At 42.2% G+C, this 19561-nt stretch overlaps 1 protein-coding gene across 6 annotated transcripts in view; it reads left to right on the top strand.

Annotated features, from left to right (window-relative positions):
• The window catches only part of npas1 (neuronal PAS domain protein 1), a 67701-nt gene that overhangs the window by 25688 nt on the left and 22452 nt on the right, over nucleotides 1-19561 (top strand). For 4 of the 6 annotated variants that reach the window (XM_086261627.1, XM_086261625.1, XM_086261624.1 and 1 more), the window contains 2 exons: nucleotides 14728-14895; nucleotides 16320-16558. In XM_086261627.1, the coding sequence (XP_086117753.1) occupies nucleotides 14801-14895; nucleotides 16320-16558 (334 nt within the window). In that variant the 5' untranslated portion in view covers nucleotides 14728-14800. Of the gene's footprint in view, nucleotides 1-831; nucleotides 5045-14727; nucleotides 14896-16319; nucleotides 16559-19561 lie in introns of those variants that run through there. The other 2 variants (XM_086261630.1, XM_086261623.1) reach the window with 1 other exon arrangement.

Raw genomic sequence — 19561 nt, 5'->3', positions numbered from 1 at the left:
CCACCTTTCCATCCATAGGAAAAGCAGGACAGTTTAGTATGTGCCATTTTTCTTTCTTTTACTAATTCTTGCGCTTTCTTGCTCTCAGCTGTTTCAAGATGTTGTGTGTGAGTGTGTGTCTGTGTTTGCATGTGTGTGTGTGAGGTAGAGGGGGCTCTCTGGGACTCTTTGACGACCTCATTCACTCCCTTCTTCCCCCCACCCTGTCCGCGCCACAGTCGACATGCCCAACAATGAGGTTGGGGCGGTGGGGGGAGTCAGACAAAAACCACTGAATGCGTCTTCATTTGCCTGAACTTTTCACACGTCTTTTCCCTTTTGTCGCCGGCCGCCAGTTCACTACTGTGCTGCGAGCCACTCGGCCAGTTTCCGCTGGCGAGACAGCCAACCAAAGCAGCACTTTTCCTCCTCCCTCCTCTCTCTCTGTCAAACCCCCCCCCTTTCCACAATGTTAAGCCCATTTTTAGCTTGACATAATCTGAAATGGTACTTAACTGAATTTATGTCTACCTCAGTGCATTAACTTCTGCTATTTCCTCTTTTATGTTGCTGTTTTTTGCAGCGGGTGCAGCGACAGAGGGAGCGGGAGGGAGGGAGAGATTTGAAACTCAGACCACGGAGTAGACAGCCTATCAGTATTCAGTAGAGAAAGTGAGTGATGGAGGGAGAGAGACGGAGGGAGAGGGAGAGGGAGAGAGAGAGAGAAAAAAGAAGGAGGAGGGGGTGATGTATCAATATTCTGAGTAGTGTTTGAGGGCAAGGGGAACGAATAGAGGAGAGGGGACGGGGGAGGAGGGAGGGAGGGAGATTGGTGGGAGAGAGAGTGCTTGAGTGAGTCTCTGAGTGTGATTATTTGTTCAGGTATATGTTTGCATCTTTGATTGAATGTGTTTTTGTCTCTCTCTGTGTGTAGATTTGTTAGTCTTAGCATGCATGGACTATGGACAGTAGCTGTATGTAACTAAGTGCCCTCAGTTGCAATTTTTGGACGTTGTACTTTTTAAAAAAAAGTATTTCTATTCTACGTGTCATCAAAGGTGTTATTTAATTCAGAGTAGAAGGCAGCAGGCTTTTGCTGACTGGCTAAATATTTCAAATCTTTGTGAGAATCTGTTCAAATCAGTTATATGTCTATGGCAGCTGTGATTGGTCAACTCTGGAGAACAGACGAGGACTATACTCATGACAGCCCAGTCCATTAAAAGTGGGGGCTGTAATGCTCAACTTGACCTCTCGATATCCTTGTTTGTTATGTTTGCGTCTTTAAACAATAATGTAAAAACATATTTTAAACAAACTCGTTTAGCTCCGAGCTCTTCATCTGAGTGTCAGGCTTTGCAGAAACCAGTGCTTTTGAACATCATTTCCCTCTTTTGTCTGTGTTGAATTACCAAATTCAAACTCTAAAGATAGTAACACTGCGTCTTGAGCTATACATTTATGTTGAGCCAAAGCCTGATTTGCAACAGTCAGATAACAGCAGGATGTTTCTGTTTGGTAAATAGTACATCCCTGAGAACGTGAGTTAAAAGGGAGTTTTTCCTTCCCAGTGTCGCCAAGTGCTTGCTCAAAAGGAGTTGTTTGATTGTTGGTGTTTTCTATGGATGATTGCAGGCAAGAGATCAAAAATTATAGCGGACATAATTACACATTGTTCTTGTCTGCACCTGTCTCTGTCCACAACCGAGCAAAAGACAAGAAAAGAAGAGGTCTGTGATGTGCTTATGTCTCCTCAGCACGAAAGTAGAAAAAATAGCATTGAAAACCTTTCAGAGAAGTTGAAAGCCCGGGGATTAGATACATTCACCTCTTTATTTGAAATTTTGTCTGTCTTTAGTTTGGAAATCCAACCTTACATCATTATATATATAACAGAAAGTAAGGTTTTAGAGGTATTAGGGTAGAGTATAACTGATACCCTTTTAAAATAGGCCTACTTCCGTCTTCATTTGCCTTTGCACAATGCCTGTAATGATCATGTTTACCTCAAAATTTGACCAAACTTTTGGCATGATTGGCAACCCGTCAAGATGGTTCAATTAGTCCGCCTTTTTTATTTGTTTATTTTAATTTAATCATTCATTTTGCAGACAGGTGATGATTCTTATCCCTACTTTTATTTTTTCATGTCTATTTAAGTGCTATTTATCACACTATGTTTGCACTGAAGCACCGCAGCAATTTCCTAATGTTGTAAACCTGCTCAACATTTGGCAATAAACCCCTTTCTGATTCTGATTTTGTTATTAAATGGGATATGCCAAAAACAAGCAGTCGATGGTCTTGTAGTGAAGTAATATTGGGATAAGCTTCCTAATATAATTCTAATTCAAATCTTGCTTTTTTAAACTTTTTTTTACACTTTAGAGTGAAATTAATAAATGATCATTGGTTCTTTTGTGATTATCACAGCTTTTAGAGTTTAAAAGGGTCCAGAAACTTTTATATTTCTGAAGTTCTGCAAGTAAGAGTGCCTGCAAGAGACATATTTAATGACATCTTACTCTGTGTTAGTAGAGTAAGATGTGATTAAATATGTAGTGTTGCAAAATCAGTTTTACCCCGGTTTGTTTTATTCCTCGAAGCTTCCAGAGACGGCACTGGACTCAGTAGTCATTTCACAAAACCTTTATTCATCTTTATTCATCTTCATTTAAGCGTGCATCTTCTAGAAGGGAAGACGAGGCCGGTGTCCCTCTGCAAAATCTTCACCCCTTTGTTAGTTACAGCCAGCTTTATAGAAGCGACCCCATCATAAAACCTGTGTGTATGTGTGAGTGCACGTGAGTGAGTGTGCGTGTGGATGTGTGAGTGTAACAGTTTAAGCGCTGTGTGTGTGTGTGTGTGTCTGCGTACGTGACTTCCTGGGGGTCATAAAAGTAACCTCACCCAAGCTACACCAAATTCCTTTAGACCACATACAAAACAGAGTTAACATATTACAAATATTGAGACCACCACTCTGCATCCACTGGGTCGTTGGCCTCTTGTTGTCTTACATTTACAGATCAGGTGGAGAGTCTCCTGCGAACCTACTTCTAAGTTATAACAATTAGGAGTTTTTATTAAAGGTACAAGCATCAGCAACCCCCAACTGTAGCTTCCTGACTCCTTTTATTTATGACACCAGACCCCAGTGTCCATAAATTCCTTTCTCTCTAAACAATTACACACACTCTCAGGCCACAGCTAAACCAAACTGAAACACAGACCAATCCTTCCTTATTACTGTGATCTAAACAAATTTAACACATTACATTCTAATAATTATTTTTTTGTACTCACTGTAGTTTATGCTTTCCAGTATGCTTTCAAGGTAAATACTTTGAACTTAGCAGCTCATTTGTGCATTAGTTTGTGAACTTTATGGAGGTTTACAAAATGTAAGGTCTAAGTCATCATCCCTGAGCCTAACCTTAACCCTATGCTATTACAATATTAATTCTTTGGGTTTTTTTTAATTGTTCTCCAAAGTCTTGTTAATCAGAAAACAAAAAAAGTAATCATTCCAACATGCATAAAAACTATTCTTTCCAAAAAACATCCTTTTTTGCTTTTCTCCACAACAGTGTTATGGTTCTGCTAGTCACTGAAGGTGACTTGCCTAAAATAACCTCAGTTAATCACAGTGTGAAGTAAAGGATATGAGGTTTATGTCTTAAAAGACAAAGCGAAAGTAGATAACATAGTTACAGATGATGAATAGCAGGATCAGGAAAGCGTGTCATTTCTGTTCGTGTCTTTCTTTTAACAAGTCAAACTTTTAAACACAACTTTGATCTTTCGCTAACCTTAGCCAAGGTAGCTCTTATCTTAAAAAATAGTGATGTCACGCTTGTGGCAGCTTTGATTGATTAGGACCTAAGCTGTTTGTTTTCCGTGATTTTAGAGATGGAAAAAATTGAAAGCTGAACACGTCAAAAGTAAACATCAGAAAAATGTTTAGTTTAGTGTAAAACAGTGAAATATTGGAGAAAATTACTTACAATTTCTGGGGTACTACTTATTGTTCAGCTGAGGATAGTTTATGTGTGTGTGTGTGTGTTTGTGTATGTACAGGACGGGGAGTCATTACAATATGTTTGGATGTGATGGAATCTCCCACTTGTTTTAGTCATCCTCTCTCCATCTCTTTCCGTCTCTCTTTCCCTCTTTTACTCTGGCTGCTAATCAGCATTTGAAAGGCAGCTTTGACAGTGAGAAAGAAAGTGAGGGGGGCACATGGAGGTGGGGATAAACGAAAGCATGAGACACAGCGAGTTAGGGGGGGAGAGCCAGCCAGAGAGAGACTGAGGCGAGGGGCTGTACAAGCATGCCTTTTATATTTACTAGTGACTGAGAGAGAGAGAGAGAGAGAGAGAGAGAGAGAGAGGGAGGGAGAGAAAGGGAGCAGCTGAAGGCAGAGACAACTGGTGTGCACGGCTTTCCCAAGAGGAAATGAAAAGAAAGAAGCTCAGCAAGGAGAATGAATGAGTGAGCGGGAGAGAGGAAGGGTGGGAGGGAGCATGCTGGCTGGAGAGAGAGTGAGTGAGAGAGAGAGAAAGAGATTCTCACACTGGCTGTGTCCTAATCCGAGTCCATCTCAAAGAAGCAGCGGAGCAGAGTGTTAGTGAAGTGAGTCTGAGAGCCGAGGAGAGCTACATCAGCTAGCTCACTCCACTTCGCACAAACACACACAGACACACGTTCTCCCTCTCCTTCTCGCGCTCTCGCTCTCTCCCTCTTTCACAAACACACACACACTCTCCGTGCAACGGGAGTCCACGATGTGTTCGGCTGCACGGCCACGGCTTTTGTGAAAGTGAGGGGATTGCCGCTGCCCCTGTCCCAGCCCCCTTGGCTCACACACTCAGTGTTTGCCTGCCGTGTTTAAGCTCGAGGTGCTGGTGGAGGTGTGGAGGGAGGGGGCACTGCCAGGGCAAAGCAGGGGCACCAAAAGGGAGGAGGAGGAGAAGAAGAAGACGAAGAAGAGAAGGAGGAAGAAGAAGGAGACAAAGTGGATCAGGTCGACAGCGGTGGATTGAATGTTGGAAATGCCCGTCAGGTGAGTAGATAATGGACCTAACAACTTACAGTCAGAATGAATACACATGCATGACCACACACACACACACACACACACACTGATCACATTGTAAAGTTCTGTGACTAGAAGGAATAACTGTGTCTCCTTTTATTTAATAATTTGGTTTAAAATGACTGAATTTTGATCTGTTTGTTTGGTGTTTGCTATGATTTTTAAATGATTTGTACAAGATTAAATTTTATCAAACTTTTATTGTATTTTGTTAAATCTACTTCAAAAGTACTTTTCCACCCCTTTAGATGAAAGATAAGCTTGGTAGCCATGGTGATAACATTTGTAGCCAGTCTCGTTTAGGATGGGCGATAAATGTTTTAGTTGATTTCATTTATATTGCTAAATTAGTCCATCATCAGTGTGGTTGTTATTACAAAGATAGAAAAAGGACACATTGGTAAAACTGACCGTATCCTTTCAACCTTTTTTACTGGAGTCTGTTTGTACTGTGTCAGCTTGTTTAAATCTATTTAGTTAGAGAAAAGAAAAACACAGAAATATGCTTTTTTTTTTAAAAGTCTAACTTTATAACATTTATTATGAATAATATTAATACACATCAAGCATACCGCTTCCCAACAAACTTCTTCATCAGTTCAGTTAAGCTGGCAGGCATTTTCACTCCAATCTTCATTTTTTCAGATAAGCCGAATAATTACGCATGTTTATGTTTTGTGCTGAGTGCACCTCTTTGCAGATTTCCTGTGCTTGAGTGTGTTTGCGCGCGTGTGTGCCATTTGAGATATGGAGGCACAGAGTGAACGGCTGCCTGCCCGTCTCCACCTGCAGAGGCAGAATTGGTCACAGTTTACTGGCTTGGTAACATTCGCTGCCTTCAGGGTGTTTGCAGCAGGTGGTCCAAATTGGCAGAATGACTGTGACAAACGCACGGTGTTCACTGCTGCTGTAAAGTAAATAACAAACTATCACAGAGTGTTTTCGTTTTGTTTTTTTTTTCTTTTTTCATAATTTTTTTTTCTGTTATTGTGCTCAGAGGCTTGTCACTGGAAGAAAAAGTCAGATTACCAGAATAGAAAAATGCGCATTTATGAGTATGTGCGTCGACGGGCAAGTGCAAAAATGGGATTTGTTTGATTTCCTGCCAGATTCAGTTTGTAAGTCTGCACTCCTCCATATGCGGATATTTGCCTTGAGTGCTTATTTTGTATACTCTCCTTCAGCATCACTCTGAAATCAGTGGCATGTGTTTGTTATAAATTCTGCTCCGTCTCGTACGCCACCTAAAGCATCATTTGCAGCCACACCTGCTGAGATTGCAGGTGCTGCAGATAAAATCCAACCAAATAAGTACGTTCAGTGCAGACTTCCTCACTCGGGTGTCAAAATGTTACCAGCAGTTAGAAAAAAAAAAAGTTACCGTCCACACTGGTGTAATTTTTCAGTTTTTCCCCCCACTTTTAAAAAATCGGCATTAGATGAGTAAAGACTGGATCAGAACACTGACATGAAGCAGGGTCAGGCCGAGTCATTGCATGAGCACGGTACAGTTTATACCCCGACCCACTGAGCCACCAAGCTTCCCCATCCGTTTCACTTCTTGCGTGTGCGGGACGCTTTGGTCCTGACCTACCTTCGGGCCTTTTTTATTAGTCCCAGATGCAGGTTTCTTCTTCGGCTTTTGCATTCAGGGAGCTGCAGTTTATGCCAAAGGGCAACTGTGTGACAGAAGCTGACTCGGATTACTGTGTGAAAGTGGAAATGTTGGTAAGAGCCCTGTTTGAAGACTGCAGAAAAAAGAAACAGGGAAATGTGATAAAGGCTGCTCTGAGATCACCTCTTTTTCAGCTCATCAAAGATCAGGGCTGGCGTGCATTTCTGATGTTTTTCTTTGTTCGCTTTGCATAAACGATGATCACACGAGTGGATAAAATTGCTCATTTCAGAAGCGCAACAGCAGGTAGGCATTTTAGGAATTTATCTTGGTTAGTAGACAGAGGCAGGCAGCCACTTTTTTTGACTCATTGACAAGTTCTCAGGTAGACAGACACCTCGCCTCGCCTCTCCCTTCCTCTTTCTATTCCTCTCTTGATATTTTTGTCTCTCTCTGTTGCTCTCTTCCACACACAGACACACACCAACGTGGTCAGTGTGTGGCGTGTTGACAGACAGCCGCTCACACACTTCCAGCTCCCGTCGTGCGTGCGTGCCAGTGTATGTGTGAAGAGCGTTGACAGACAGTGTGTGGGTCTGTGACAGAGGGTGTCAGCGCAGTGTCAGAGAGATGTGTTTAGTGTCACACTCTGCTGACCTGATCTCCGGTCGGACTGTCCACTCCGGCCCCGCTGTGGCTCCTTACATAACCCCTGCTGTCATTCACACACCAGCCTGAAGGGATCCACCACTCTTTTGTGCGCAAACACTCGCAGACACAGTTATTTAGTGATATGCACACAATGTATGGATGTCCACGTTTGCAGACACTTTCCCTCTAGATGGAATACCAGATCAGGTGTGGGCTTCAGAGCGTAAATCCTCACTCTTTCGTGTCTTTTTCTTTACAATCTCTACTTTATAGTTTAAGTAGAACTTACGCAAAATATATCTGGAAATGTACAAAAAAAAAAACGCATCTGTGTGGAAATATAGCATGAGCCCGGCGGGTATCCTGGTTCCCCCAAGTGTACTGCCAGACACCTACACATCTTGTTCAACGGTGCTCTGAACTCTGACATTTGCACCATGCTAATTGATGTGTCTATATTAGCATGTGGACTTCTCTGTGCTGGTGTGCAGAGCTAGAGTGTGCTTTCAAGTCCTGGTTTGAGCACACACATTGCTGTGTGTGTGTGTGTGTTGGAGAGATTGAGTGACCCTGTGTGCTGTTCTCTGGCCTGTGGTTATTTGGAGGTCAGTGCTGATGTGGTCTCTGCCTGCGGGAGTGGATTTACCATCTTCAGCCGTATAGAGAGCTGCATCCACTTGGCTGACTCTTCCACAGCGAGAGGGAGAAGTTTCTGCCTTCTCTCTCCCTTTTGGTGTTCGCTCACTATTAGCTTAGATTTTGGGAGCGCTTGAAAAAAATAGGAAACGCTGCAATATGTGGGAATGTTATCAGTATTCCCCTTACATGTGAGCACACTGACATTCTTTTTAGAAAAAGTATTTGAAGTCTCACTTTTCACCTCAAGCCTTCCCTAGCATTAATGTTGGAGCATTTAACCCCAGAATAGACTGCATTTATTATTTAACCTTGTGCTCGGGGGTTTCTGTTTGAAGCATATAAATCATAAAGGTCAAAGATGGTTAACTTAATGATGGACGGAACATTTTAACTAACTTACTTAATGCAATTTTTTTACTGCATTTTCCCCTCAGCCATATCCATGTTTTAATGTTTTGTACTCCTGTTAATACTTTGTAGTTGCTCTGGTGCACTATTTAAATATCTAGTGTATTAAATTGGAACTGAAATATTATTCCTGCCATATGCAGACTACTTTTACCAACAGGGAAGCCTAACCCTAGAACTTGTTTTTCTCCTACTGTAGGACTAAAGTATTTGAAACATAACATACTTTCATGCACTATTTGGATTATCTTGTATATGTGGTTGCTTCTATAGCAATATGACTGTAGACCTTCGGACTCAGCAGACGGCGGGTCTTTTTCATTAATTGAATTACTAAGAAAGGGATTGCATTCAGTTCGTATGATGAAAAAATAAATAAATCTGCAGAGCAATCTGCAGGGGATACATCATTTTTGCTGTAAATATGGTTTTCTGTGTAATAGTAGCTTCAGCTTCATATTTGATACAGTGCAGGTGCAGTCAAGCACTCCTTTTGTGTACACTTGGGGCCAAGTCAGACGGTAATTATGACAGGCATGGATTGGATTCTGTGTATCTCCACACCGGTTAGGAGTGGACATCAAAGAGCGCTCACCAAAGCCTTCTGCAATAAAAGAGGAGAAAGACAAAGATATTGATTAGGGTGAACATTAGTAAATCTCTTTCTCTCTCCTTTTTTTTCCATCTTTTTCTTTATTTGTCTATCATTTCACTACTACTCTCCCTCTCTCTCTCTCTGACTGTCTGATTTGCCTCTATCTGCCTCTACGTATGCTCTCTCCATCCCCCCATGCCTTCCCCATCCACCCCCTCTCCCTCTCCAATCATTTATTTAGTGCTGATCTCTTTATTCTGTATTCGTTCAGTTTAGGGACAGTCCACGCTGTGTACGATGGTGTTTCACTCTCACGAACACACGGTGCCGTTATTATCATTCCTTTACACCCGTTCCAAACACTTTTTCTTCCTCCTCATCAACGCAGAGATACCTGGGGGCGGGCGGGGTCACACTGGTCCAATCTAAGGCCATATTGATTCCATTAGATAATTAATGATCCAGCCAAGGGCCAGGGAGGAGCAAAGGAGAGGTTATAGGAGAGGGATGTGTGGTGAGGATGATGGGAGAGGCAAAATTGGTGGATGGGTGTGTGTGTGTGAGGGAGGGGTAGCTGCAGACGCCAAGGCCCTTGAGAGTTGGAGAGAACCTTGGGTTGGGAATCATCCAGAGTCGTCAAGGTCAATCGGAGCCGGAGCTCTGATACGGAAGCAGAATGCCGAGCGAGTTTGGAATATGGAATGCTGAGCGAGAGAGGAGGGAGAGAGATCTTCATGTCCAGAAGCCGCCGATTGATCAGCAGCTGAAAAATTGTACATTAAAAAGTCTTTTGACTTCCAAATCCTGAGGTCCAACCAGGGCCGTAATGCATGATAAGTAGTTTTCAGCCCTCCAACCAGAATACCAAACTTCATCTCCCCAGACACTCCAGACACTCATTTACAACTACTCAACAACATGAAAGGCAAGATAGAAAACTAGCTGCATCAAATATTCTGTTCATGTTATTTCCAACCGTGTTTTCTACATCTTCCATGATATTGAACGTTCTCGATTTGATCAAATTTTATTCAATGCTTCATCACTGTTGTACTGTGTATATACTTTACTTTTACCTTTAGACTTGGATGAATGAAGAACAGAGGAGAGCTGTCAAGAAAGCATTATCAATTAAATTTTGATTGCACTGAAAACTGAACTGCATATGTCTTAAATGGGCCTTGAATGTTAAAACCTTTTTTTTGTATTTAAGTGGGGGAAGCTTTTATTCAGCTGTGGGCATGAAAACGGAGGAGATCGAGAGGTTGAAAGACAACACCAGGCTTTTTACAGCTTTACAAAAATAACTTGTGAGCACATGGCAGATGAGAGCTGTCATCTTTCAGAATTTTCCATCATTTGTAAATTACAGGAATAGTTGCAAGTTCAACAAAGCTTTTGTAGGTTTACTTGATGTAAATGTGTAAAACTTTCTGCTTGGATTTAGCAGATTTTGTGAATCAGGCTCAGCCCTGATTAGCCTGACCTTCGCAATAGGCCATCGATCAGTATTTGCTCTAAAATGTACTAAAAATAATACAGTTTTTTCACTTATTTTAGGCGAAAGAAAAAAATCTAAAAGTGCAAAAAGTAACATTAAGAGCCTCTGCGTGATGCACTAGGACAGCGGCATCATACACATAATCTGTAAGACTTTCATTGAGGAGAATGAGGTTCTACTCCCATTAAGGAGTCCTTGTTTTATACTTAACTAGTTTTTTTTTTCCTGTAAGTTTTCTTTCAGCTACTGGTTGGTAACAAAAGCCATGGCTAAGACAACAAGACTCCTTGGTTAGATCTAGTTTTGGTTCTACCAGATATTTTTACATCATTTAGCGCATGAAAAAGCGCCTTCTCTATTTTCAGAGTCACATCTTTAGATGAGTTGATTACAGTTGTAAAACATGACAAACAAACAGAGTGAGGCAGAATTTTATTTGCCTTGACATGTAACTGAGAATGCAGTAGCTGTATGAGAACATCGTTTTTAATAGACAGCACGCACAGCGATACAGAAAGCAGCAGAGAGAGCAGGAAAGCAGCAGTAAAGACTCTCACTCTGAGCCGAAATAAAATAATTGCACTTAAGTAAGGTAATTAACACAAATAAAATAGTTTTTCGGTGCACCGCCTGAACACTCTGGGTTACACTCCCACTTTCCCACTGACTCTTGTCTCCTTATAAACACAGGGAGGTCCAAAGGTTTCAAAGGGAGGGTCTCACACACACTAACGTCCTCGCAGCCCAGCTAGGGAGGGAGCCCAGAGTGTGACTTTGATTGTTTGCGAAGGTCACCATTATTCTGCTGTACAGAGCAAACAATTCTTCTAAAATAATTCTTTGCTGTGTTGTTAATGTATACAACCCTTAAAGCAACATTTTACATATTTTTTAATCCCCAAAATTTGTGAAAAATCCTCTGAAACTGTTGTTTTTATTGTAAACTATAAATCGCACAGGCTCGGTCCTGCTCTTCCCCTTTTTACATGAGTGCAGTGTGCATGTAGTCTCTAGTGGGCAATGAGAACTCCTCTGCCTCCACATTGGCAGTCTTGGCCAGCCTCTGTATTGGGCCCCAGGGGTTGGGGAGATGAGGCATAAAACAACCATGTCTCTACCTAGGGGAGCTGGTGGCATGGCAGTGGAGCTATTGTCTGTCGGCGTGCTGTTTGACTTAAATGTGTTCATTTGCCTGATGCCCCTGACTCCCCGTGGGGAGGGGCGGCCCGGGGAAAGGAGGGGCACGCTAACGAACCTCTGACAGCTGGAGGCCCTAATTAAACGTCCCTGCTGAAAATAAACAGAGCAGGAGCCAAGCAAGCAGCCAGAGAGAAGCGCACTGCAAACAGCGGCTGTGAGCGCTCGCCGCAGTGCCCTCCTCTTCTGTTGCTGCTGAGGCTGAGCCAAGAGTGCACGGCTCTATAGGGTAGGGGTCTCAAACGCACACACTCAGGCTGGCACACATGCACCACACTTATGAATATGGAGCACTGCAGCAACATTGTGAACACCTGCGGTCACACTTGATACAAGTTGATCTCTACAGCTGTGGGCACAGTATTTTATTTTTTTATTTTTTTTATTTTTGTTACTTCCAGTGCTCTCAGAAGTTACACTTTTCTTTTTCATAAATTTCCCACTGTGCCATGACAGAATAAGTTGACTCGCTTCTCTCGAGTGGGGTTGTTTCACACTCTCCGCCTAGATGACACATCTGACATTCAGAAGCCTGTTGTGCTGCTAGCTAGCTGGAGCATTAGCAGTCAAAGTGGCGGGGTCTATTTGGGTGAGTGCATTAATGGGCCGACCAACCAGCGACAAGGTTATGAGGCTGATTGAATAAATACTGTGGAGGTCCCTGTCCATTACGCCCCTGTGTGTCTGCCCAGATAGAGATGGAGAGATAGTTTGAGACAGAAAGATGAAAGGAGAGATTAGATAAGCACAGATAGGGTCAATTAAGAGATAAACATACAGGTATAGGTTGAAGAGAGGCTTCCGCCTGTGTGCGTGGTGAAAAATTGAGAGTAAATTGCTTCCTGTCTGTGTCTCCTTTTGATCTCTTTGTCCTACTGTACACAGCCCAATTTGGCATGTAGTGCATTTATCCTGGCGAGGTGGAGAAGGTGACAAAGGTGAAGTTGTTAGACAGAGGTGCAATGCCCTCTGCTCGACCCTGTCTTCTCTCCAGCAGACTCTTGGAAAAGACTGTCAATGTTGCAGGCTGGTAACTTTAGTATCTATCTATCTATCTATCTATCTATCTATCTATCTATCTATCTATCTATCTATCTATCTATCTATCTATCTATCTATCTATCTATCTATATATATATATATATATATATATATATATATATGTATATATATATATATATATATATATATATATATATATATATATACACACACACACACATACACACATACACACACACATACTGTAGGTTACCTATGTTGGAGTAAAGCCCGAGCCTTAAAACTTAAGGCTAGGAATATTCTGCCAATTCGAATACCCAGGGAAGATGTTGAATCTGGAAAATTAACCAAACTCATTCAATTTGCAGCTTTATTGCTTTCCTGCTGATTTAAATTTACTTAACAGGCAATCAATTTGTAGGCAAATTGTCTGGATTTCACATAAAAGAACTCTGAAGAGCTAGAGCATTTAACATTAGGAGTGCACTAATGTATGAACAGCACCAGTTTATTCTTCCATGTCCTTAATAAATACAGATAAGATTGCCCTTCTCTGCTTCATCTTGGACTGCAGTAACAATCTGCAGGTATAAAAGTTCATAAATTATAGCCACAGTCAGGTGGTCAGTCCCCAGTTTGATCCAGCTTGAAATATTTCAGCTGCAGTTACATGGATTTTGATGTAAAGCATTCATAGTGGAGGATAAAGCGTGCTGATTCTAGCGATCTCCTTACTTTTCCTTTACTGTTACTGCATGCTTTTTGTACATTCATTGCATAATTGTGAACAAAATATTCCCTGCTAGAACTACCTCTTCAGTTCCTTTGGATTACTGACCTCAGAGCATGTTCGAAATAGAAGTTTTACATTTCTGCTTCACTGTTGCGGCCTAAATACAGAGTAAAACTATTAAAGTTGATGACCCACTCTTCCCTTTCAACAACTATTCCGCCTTTGTTGAACTGATTATTGACTCCTCTGCCTTTGAACTCTGTCCAAATGCATTAAATGTTGGCTCTTTTTGCCCAGATTTGCAAAATGATATCTGCCAAACCTGCCGAGCTTCTGCTGACCCCTCTTAGCCAAGGTCAGCATAGCCATGCTCAAACTCGAGACATAATCCATTTTCTTTTGCCCTGGCACAGCTCTACTGACATGATTGTGCTGACCCAGCCAGGCCAAAGAAAGAGGAAGTGAGAGAGTGAGAGGCAGAACGAAAGAGAGAGAGGGCATCTCAGGCCCAAGGGCATGACACTGGGGTGCTCGGGGCCACACCAGCCCTTTAAATGTCAACACAGCACAGAGGGGAGGGAAACTGGTGAGGAGCGGCGCTCTGTTTGAGGACAGGAAAGAATATTGGCAAGTGATTTTTTACTGCAGGAGGGTGTTAGAAGCTGGCACAACGCAGCAAAAGATCTGGGACGGGCGGGGTGTTTTGTCTTCAGACATATTCGGTTTAAACGCGAGTCACACACAGGTTTGAATATTCTCTCTGGGATGAAGGGAGACATTTTGAGATCTGTGATTTTCAGAGTAAGTGTGACTTCAAAGGAGGGTTAGTGTTTTGTCTTATGTCTGTTATCTTGGGAGCAGCCACTGACCTTTATGTAGGGAAGTACACACGGTACCTAATTACTCTGCCTCAATCTCTTTCTTCCCTTCTTTTAAATTAATCACTCTTGCCTTCAGTAAGATATCACAAGATGGGATCAATTTTCACCCAAGCTTTTGGATGCAAATTATAGTCAAAAGTCAAATTAAAAGTGTTGAATGGAAACTGTAAAAAGAGATAAAGTGTCATTGTTTTCTTAAAATTAAAAGCAGGTTTAAGAGTTTTTCTAGTGTTTCTTTAAAAAAAGGGGGATTAAACCATCAATTTTGATGGAAACAACCCAAAAATGCCATGCGTCTTCCTGCCTGTAGTTCCTGATTTATATTGCGGCTTTCATTGGCAGTTCTTGATAGTATCGTTCTTGGCTCTTTTTTCTCACCCCCATTTGTCTCTTTGTCACTTCTCTCCTTTCTTTTTGTGAATCTCCAGGTCTGAGTCCATCACGTCCTCAGCCAATCGAAGCCTTCGTTAACAGCGGCGTGGGCACGTGATTGGAGGAAGGATGGCAACCATGCCATTTGTTAGTGAGGGGAAATGTGTGAGTGTGGAGTGGGATTTCCTGCAAGGACTACTGGCCAAGCCTCCCACCCTGCCCTGGTGAGACATCTCTCACACAAACACATGCACACACACAGGCTGAAACTGTATAAGCCTACGTGCATGCCCATGAATTAATCTCTGCAAGATGGAATACATGCATTAACACCCTTGCACTCACTGACAGTCTGAAGAAGCTTTTCTTTTCTTTTTTTTTTATCAACGAAACATTATCCAGAAACATACGCTTTTCTCCTTAGTGCTACATATCACCTGTATTGTTGTTCACCTGCCAATCCTGTCAGAGTTGCGAGTCCCCCACCCTTAGTGGGAGATTAAGTAAATTTGGCTGGAATTATTAATGGGAAGTAATTTACAGGCGGATATAAAAACTAAGCAGAATCAATGTGTGTGTATTGATTGTTCTCAGTGGCCGGGGTCGAGGCAGTATAATAATGAGATGTTACACAGGCTGGCAGCATGAGTCCACACATACACACACACACACACACACTGATTTCACTTATTAGAACCTAACAGGGAGAAATGCAACAGCTGTGTCAGCTGATTAAGATACAAACATATGTAAGCACAATATGCGCACGTCTTTCCTTTGTTCTTTTCTTCTGTCGCACGTGTATGCGCGCACACTCACTCACTCACACACCACCCGGTGGTCTGTCTACGGATGAAAATCAACAACACAGACACGAGGGAGAATGGCTGGTTCTCCTCTCTCTCTCTCTGTGTCTCTAACACACACATACACACACTTTATCCCAGCGCAGCACCGACACAAATTGTGAAGTGGCTGTGACAACATAATTCCACCACTCAGGCCCCATTGAGGAGAGTCAATACCCAATCACAGAGACAGGCTACCTGAGCCCCGGCCCCCCTCTGTCACTCTGCCCCTCCCTCGCCTATTGATCCCTCAATCATGGCTTCAGCTCACTAGCCCGGGACCAGATGAGAGGGGGAGCTGGGGCGGGGGAGGAGAGGGTGAGAGGAGAGGGTGAGAGCGAGGGAGAGTAAGAAAAAATAGGCAGTGAGAAATTGTGTGTATGTGTTCACATATGGATTTTGGAGCAAATGGCATTATTAGGACTCTGCCCGATAAAAGAAGCGAGTTTGTCTGTAATTACCAGGCCAATCTGCGAGAGATGGGTCAGAATGGAGATTGTTTCACTTGAATTGCAGGAGCCATTCCCATTATGTGTATTTATGAAATGAGTTTTTCAGACTGATGCTGAGGTCATTTTTACAGAGCACGAATCAATCAACAGGTGGTCAGCAAATGGCCATTAAGCGATAGCCCATCAGTTTTTCTTGTCTTACGTCGCGCTGATTCAGATTTGTGAGCCCCTCTGATCCTTTCTCCCTGTGTTTATCTGTTCCTTCATTTTACTTCTGTCTTTCACCCTCTGCACCACTTTCGCCCTTGTCCCGTTCGTCCTCATACCGACTTCTTGTCCACATCTCAGTCTCCAGAACCTGCGTAAAGAGAAATCTCGCAATGCGGCTCGTTCTCGGCGGGGGAAGGAGAACTTCGAGTTCTTTGAGCTGGCCAAGATGCTGCCACTGCCCGGGGCCATCACAAGCCAACTGGACAAAGCTTCGGTCATCCGGTTGACCATCAGCTACCTGCACATGCGGACCTTTGCCAGTCAGGGGGACCCACCCTGGAGCCCTCTGCTGGAGGGAGACAGCAACTGCGGCAAAGGTGAGCAAGAAACAAGCAATCACATGAAAAGAAAAGTTTTTGTGACTGAGATATTACAAAGAAGATGACGAAGAAAATTTAGGTTTTATGTTTTCAACTAAAAGAAATATGTACAATGATCTAAACCTTCTAAATTTGGGTTTTACATTGAAAATGAAGCAAATTCTGGTGCACCATTTTTAAAAATGTAACTTAAAAACAACTTTTTATGTTTATTTGACTTTAACATCAAATGTAGCAGTAGTGTGTTTGCATTAAGATATCGTATTTGTCCCAGACTGAATGAGTTTTAGAGCTGTAGACTCAGTACTTTTCCTTTTTCTCTTCTTACCAAAGTTAACATTTTCTCAGAGCCTGGGATGGGATTGGAAAAGTATTATGCTTTCCAGCTGAGTAACACAATGCCCTAGTAGTGACATACTAGTGAATAATTGCCTAAAATATGATAATCTAGATAACACATTTTTAAGGCCTTTTTGAGGGTCTTGTCCTTGAATTAAAATTTTATTTTAAAAAAACATCCTGGTAACAGAAAATATCTCTATGACTGGTTAAGTGTTGACACTTTTTCTGGGTATGTCACGAGTAGGTTGTTGTTATCTGTTCACAAAATTCAACCTTGACAAAAGCAATGTGCAAATATGCAGGATTAAATTAAACACGCATATGTGGAACACTTTCAGCCAATGATTCCTACATTTCAGCCAATATGAAAATTATATAGCAGAGATAAATATGCTGCTTTGTTGCCAAAGGACGCAAACCACTAAAATTCATATTTCGACTCACTTCTCTGTTTCAATCAGAAGCAGACCTCAGCTGTCTGTTCTGCCTACGTACTCCTACCCACAGTGACACCCCACGCCACAAAAATTCAGTTCGGACTGGGGTATTGATCCAGCCTCCTATTAACAATAGTAATTACTGCCACTGTCTATGCGTGCAAACAAGCTCATGCGTTTTCTTTTTTCCCCTGTAACACACATGCAAATAATCATACAAGTATTTTACATAGACAAGAGTGAGTATGAATAAAATCTATGTTTTTGTGTGTGTAGGCACATAAATATTACTCATATTATAGACAAAACTCCAAAAACATGTTTTCCTTATGTGGAAAAAAAGCAAAGTCCCTATAATAGTCATTTTAAAGTGAAGACCCATTTAAGGGGGAGGTCAGGTTCAGGTTTCAGGTTGTGATTAGATGAGTAGTAGCAGTAGTGGTTAAGCTCAGATCAAGACTCCAGGTAATTATTGTAAGTCAAATTGATGTCCTCTTAAGTTAGGGACACGCAACTGTGTGTTTGCGTGTGTCTGTGAGTGTGTGTCTATTAGGAGGGAGAAAGAGAAGGAGAGGGGGTAGATAATAAAAAAGAGGGAGGAAACTATTGGTGCAATTTGTAATTACTGAAATTAACTATATAACGAGGACAGTGTAATTATATAGCCTGTCTAATTGCTACTATTACTGAGGGGAAATGATGCAGCTACAGTGCAAATAGACGTGTGTGTGTGTGTGTGTGTGTCCGCCTTTGTGCCTGTTCCTGGTAAATTTGAGGAAATGTGAACAAAAAAAACCTGTCGTATTAACAGCATGTTTCTGTGAGACTGCATGTGGTGTGCTTTACCCACATTATGCACTGCATTTCCTGATGGGGTGAGTACCAGTAATGCTACCAGTGCGGTCTGAGTGTGACGTTATAGTAAAAAATACCAAACCAGTTCTTTTCCCAGTATCCTTTGGGGGCATCATAGAAATTTTTACACATTAAGGTCAGTGTGGTTTTCCGTGGTTCCATGGTGTAGTTTGTTAACACCTTCGCCTTACTTGTGAAAGACACAACCGCAGCCTCAGGGTGTTAAGAGCTAGCCTGCTGCTAACGTCGGTCATAAGTCTCGATAAATGGGATGGTTATATCAGGAAAGGCATCTGGTGTCAAAATCTGTGCCAGATCAAACATGTGGATCCATCTACTGTGACCCCGTGGGAAAAGAGGGAGAAGCTGAAAGTATCTTTAAGGTCAATGCGGTTTTCATCTGGAACATCGCTCACCACATGAAAACACTCATGTAATGTCTTCTTTTTTGCTCGGAGACTTAAGGTGTAGCGTTAAAGACGGATTCCATTATGAAAGAATTAAGATATAAGCATCAATGGGAAGTTTTATATAAACAAATCACCCACAGGCTAATATTGTAGGTCCCACAGGAAGATGGAAACAGGACCTGTACATGACCTGAGACCTCAGATGTTGTCAGTGGATCCCTTTGGGTCTGTGGGTTGAGGATTGTGCTTGTATCTGTTGGTGTGCTAAAAGGTTGGGAACTGGGCAGCTTGGAAGATGAGTCATTCCCTCGGTTTCAAACCCTTCTTGATCAGCTTGACTTCCAACAATGTTTAGGTGTTGGTAGGTGTAAAACATCCACATGAATGCCAAAATCCAAGGCCTCACTGCGAGCGATATCGAGTGTAGAGGTGTCGAGCCAAATATGGGAGCTTGGAAGCAAAACGACTTAACAAAATCAAGCTTTTAATGCTGTATCAAGTTCAGAAATAAATTCCTCGGGCGCCAGCAGCCTTCTACACACGGCAAGGGGAAAACCACTTGGCTGCACATGAGGAACCCACTCTGGGAACAAAACAAACAAGGGCAAGCAGGATTGTTTATACACAGAATGCTGACAGGGAAATGACAGAGTGGAAGGTAATGAGGCACAGGTGAAAGTAATCACACACAGGTGAAGACAGGAAACAAAACGAACACAGGATGCAAACCTGCCTTTCAAAGTAAAACAGAAAATAACCAAAAGAGACTGATAGAGATATGAATACTAACACTTAAGAAGATGTACAAGACAAGAAAACGCAAAGTGACCAGAGCGTGAAGATAGAAACGAGACAGAAGAAGGCACAAATGGAAACATGGGGGTGATGATTACTACAACAGCTACTACAAGTAACACACAAAACGTGGATAGAACACAGGATATTTCAACACTGAA

The sequence above is a fragment of the Aulonocara sp. 'chitande type north' Nkhata Bay genome, linkage group LG14 (assembly GCF_057382095.1).
Source record: "Aulonocara sp. 'chitande type north' Nkhata Bay isolate Kocher_YH1m ecotype deep benthic linkage group LG14, A_spYH_male_GT1.1, whole genome shotgun sequence".
Taxonomy (NCBI): domain Eukaryota; kingdom Metazoa; phylum Chordata; class Actinopteri; order Cichliformes; family Cichlidae; genus Aulonocara; species Aulonocara sp. 'chitande type north' Nkhata Bay.
This window is presented reverse-complemented; position numbering and strand designations above follow the sequence as displayed.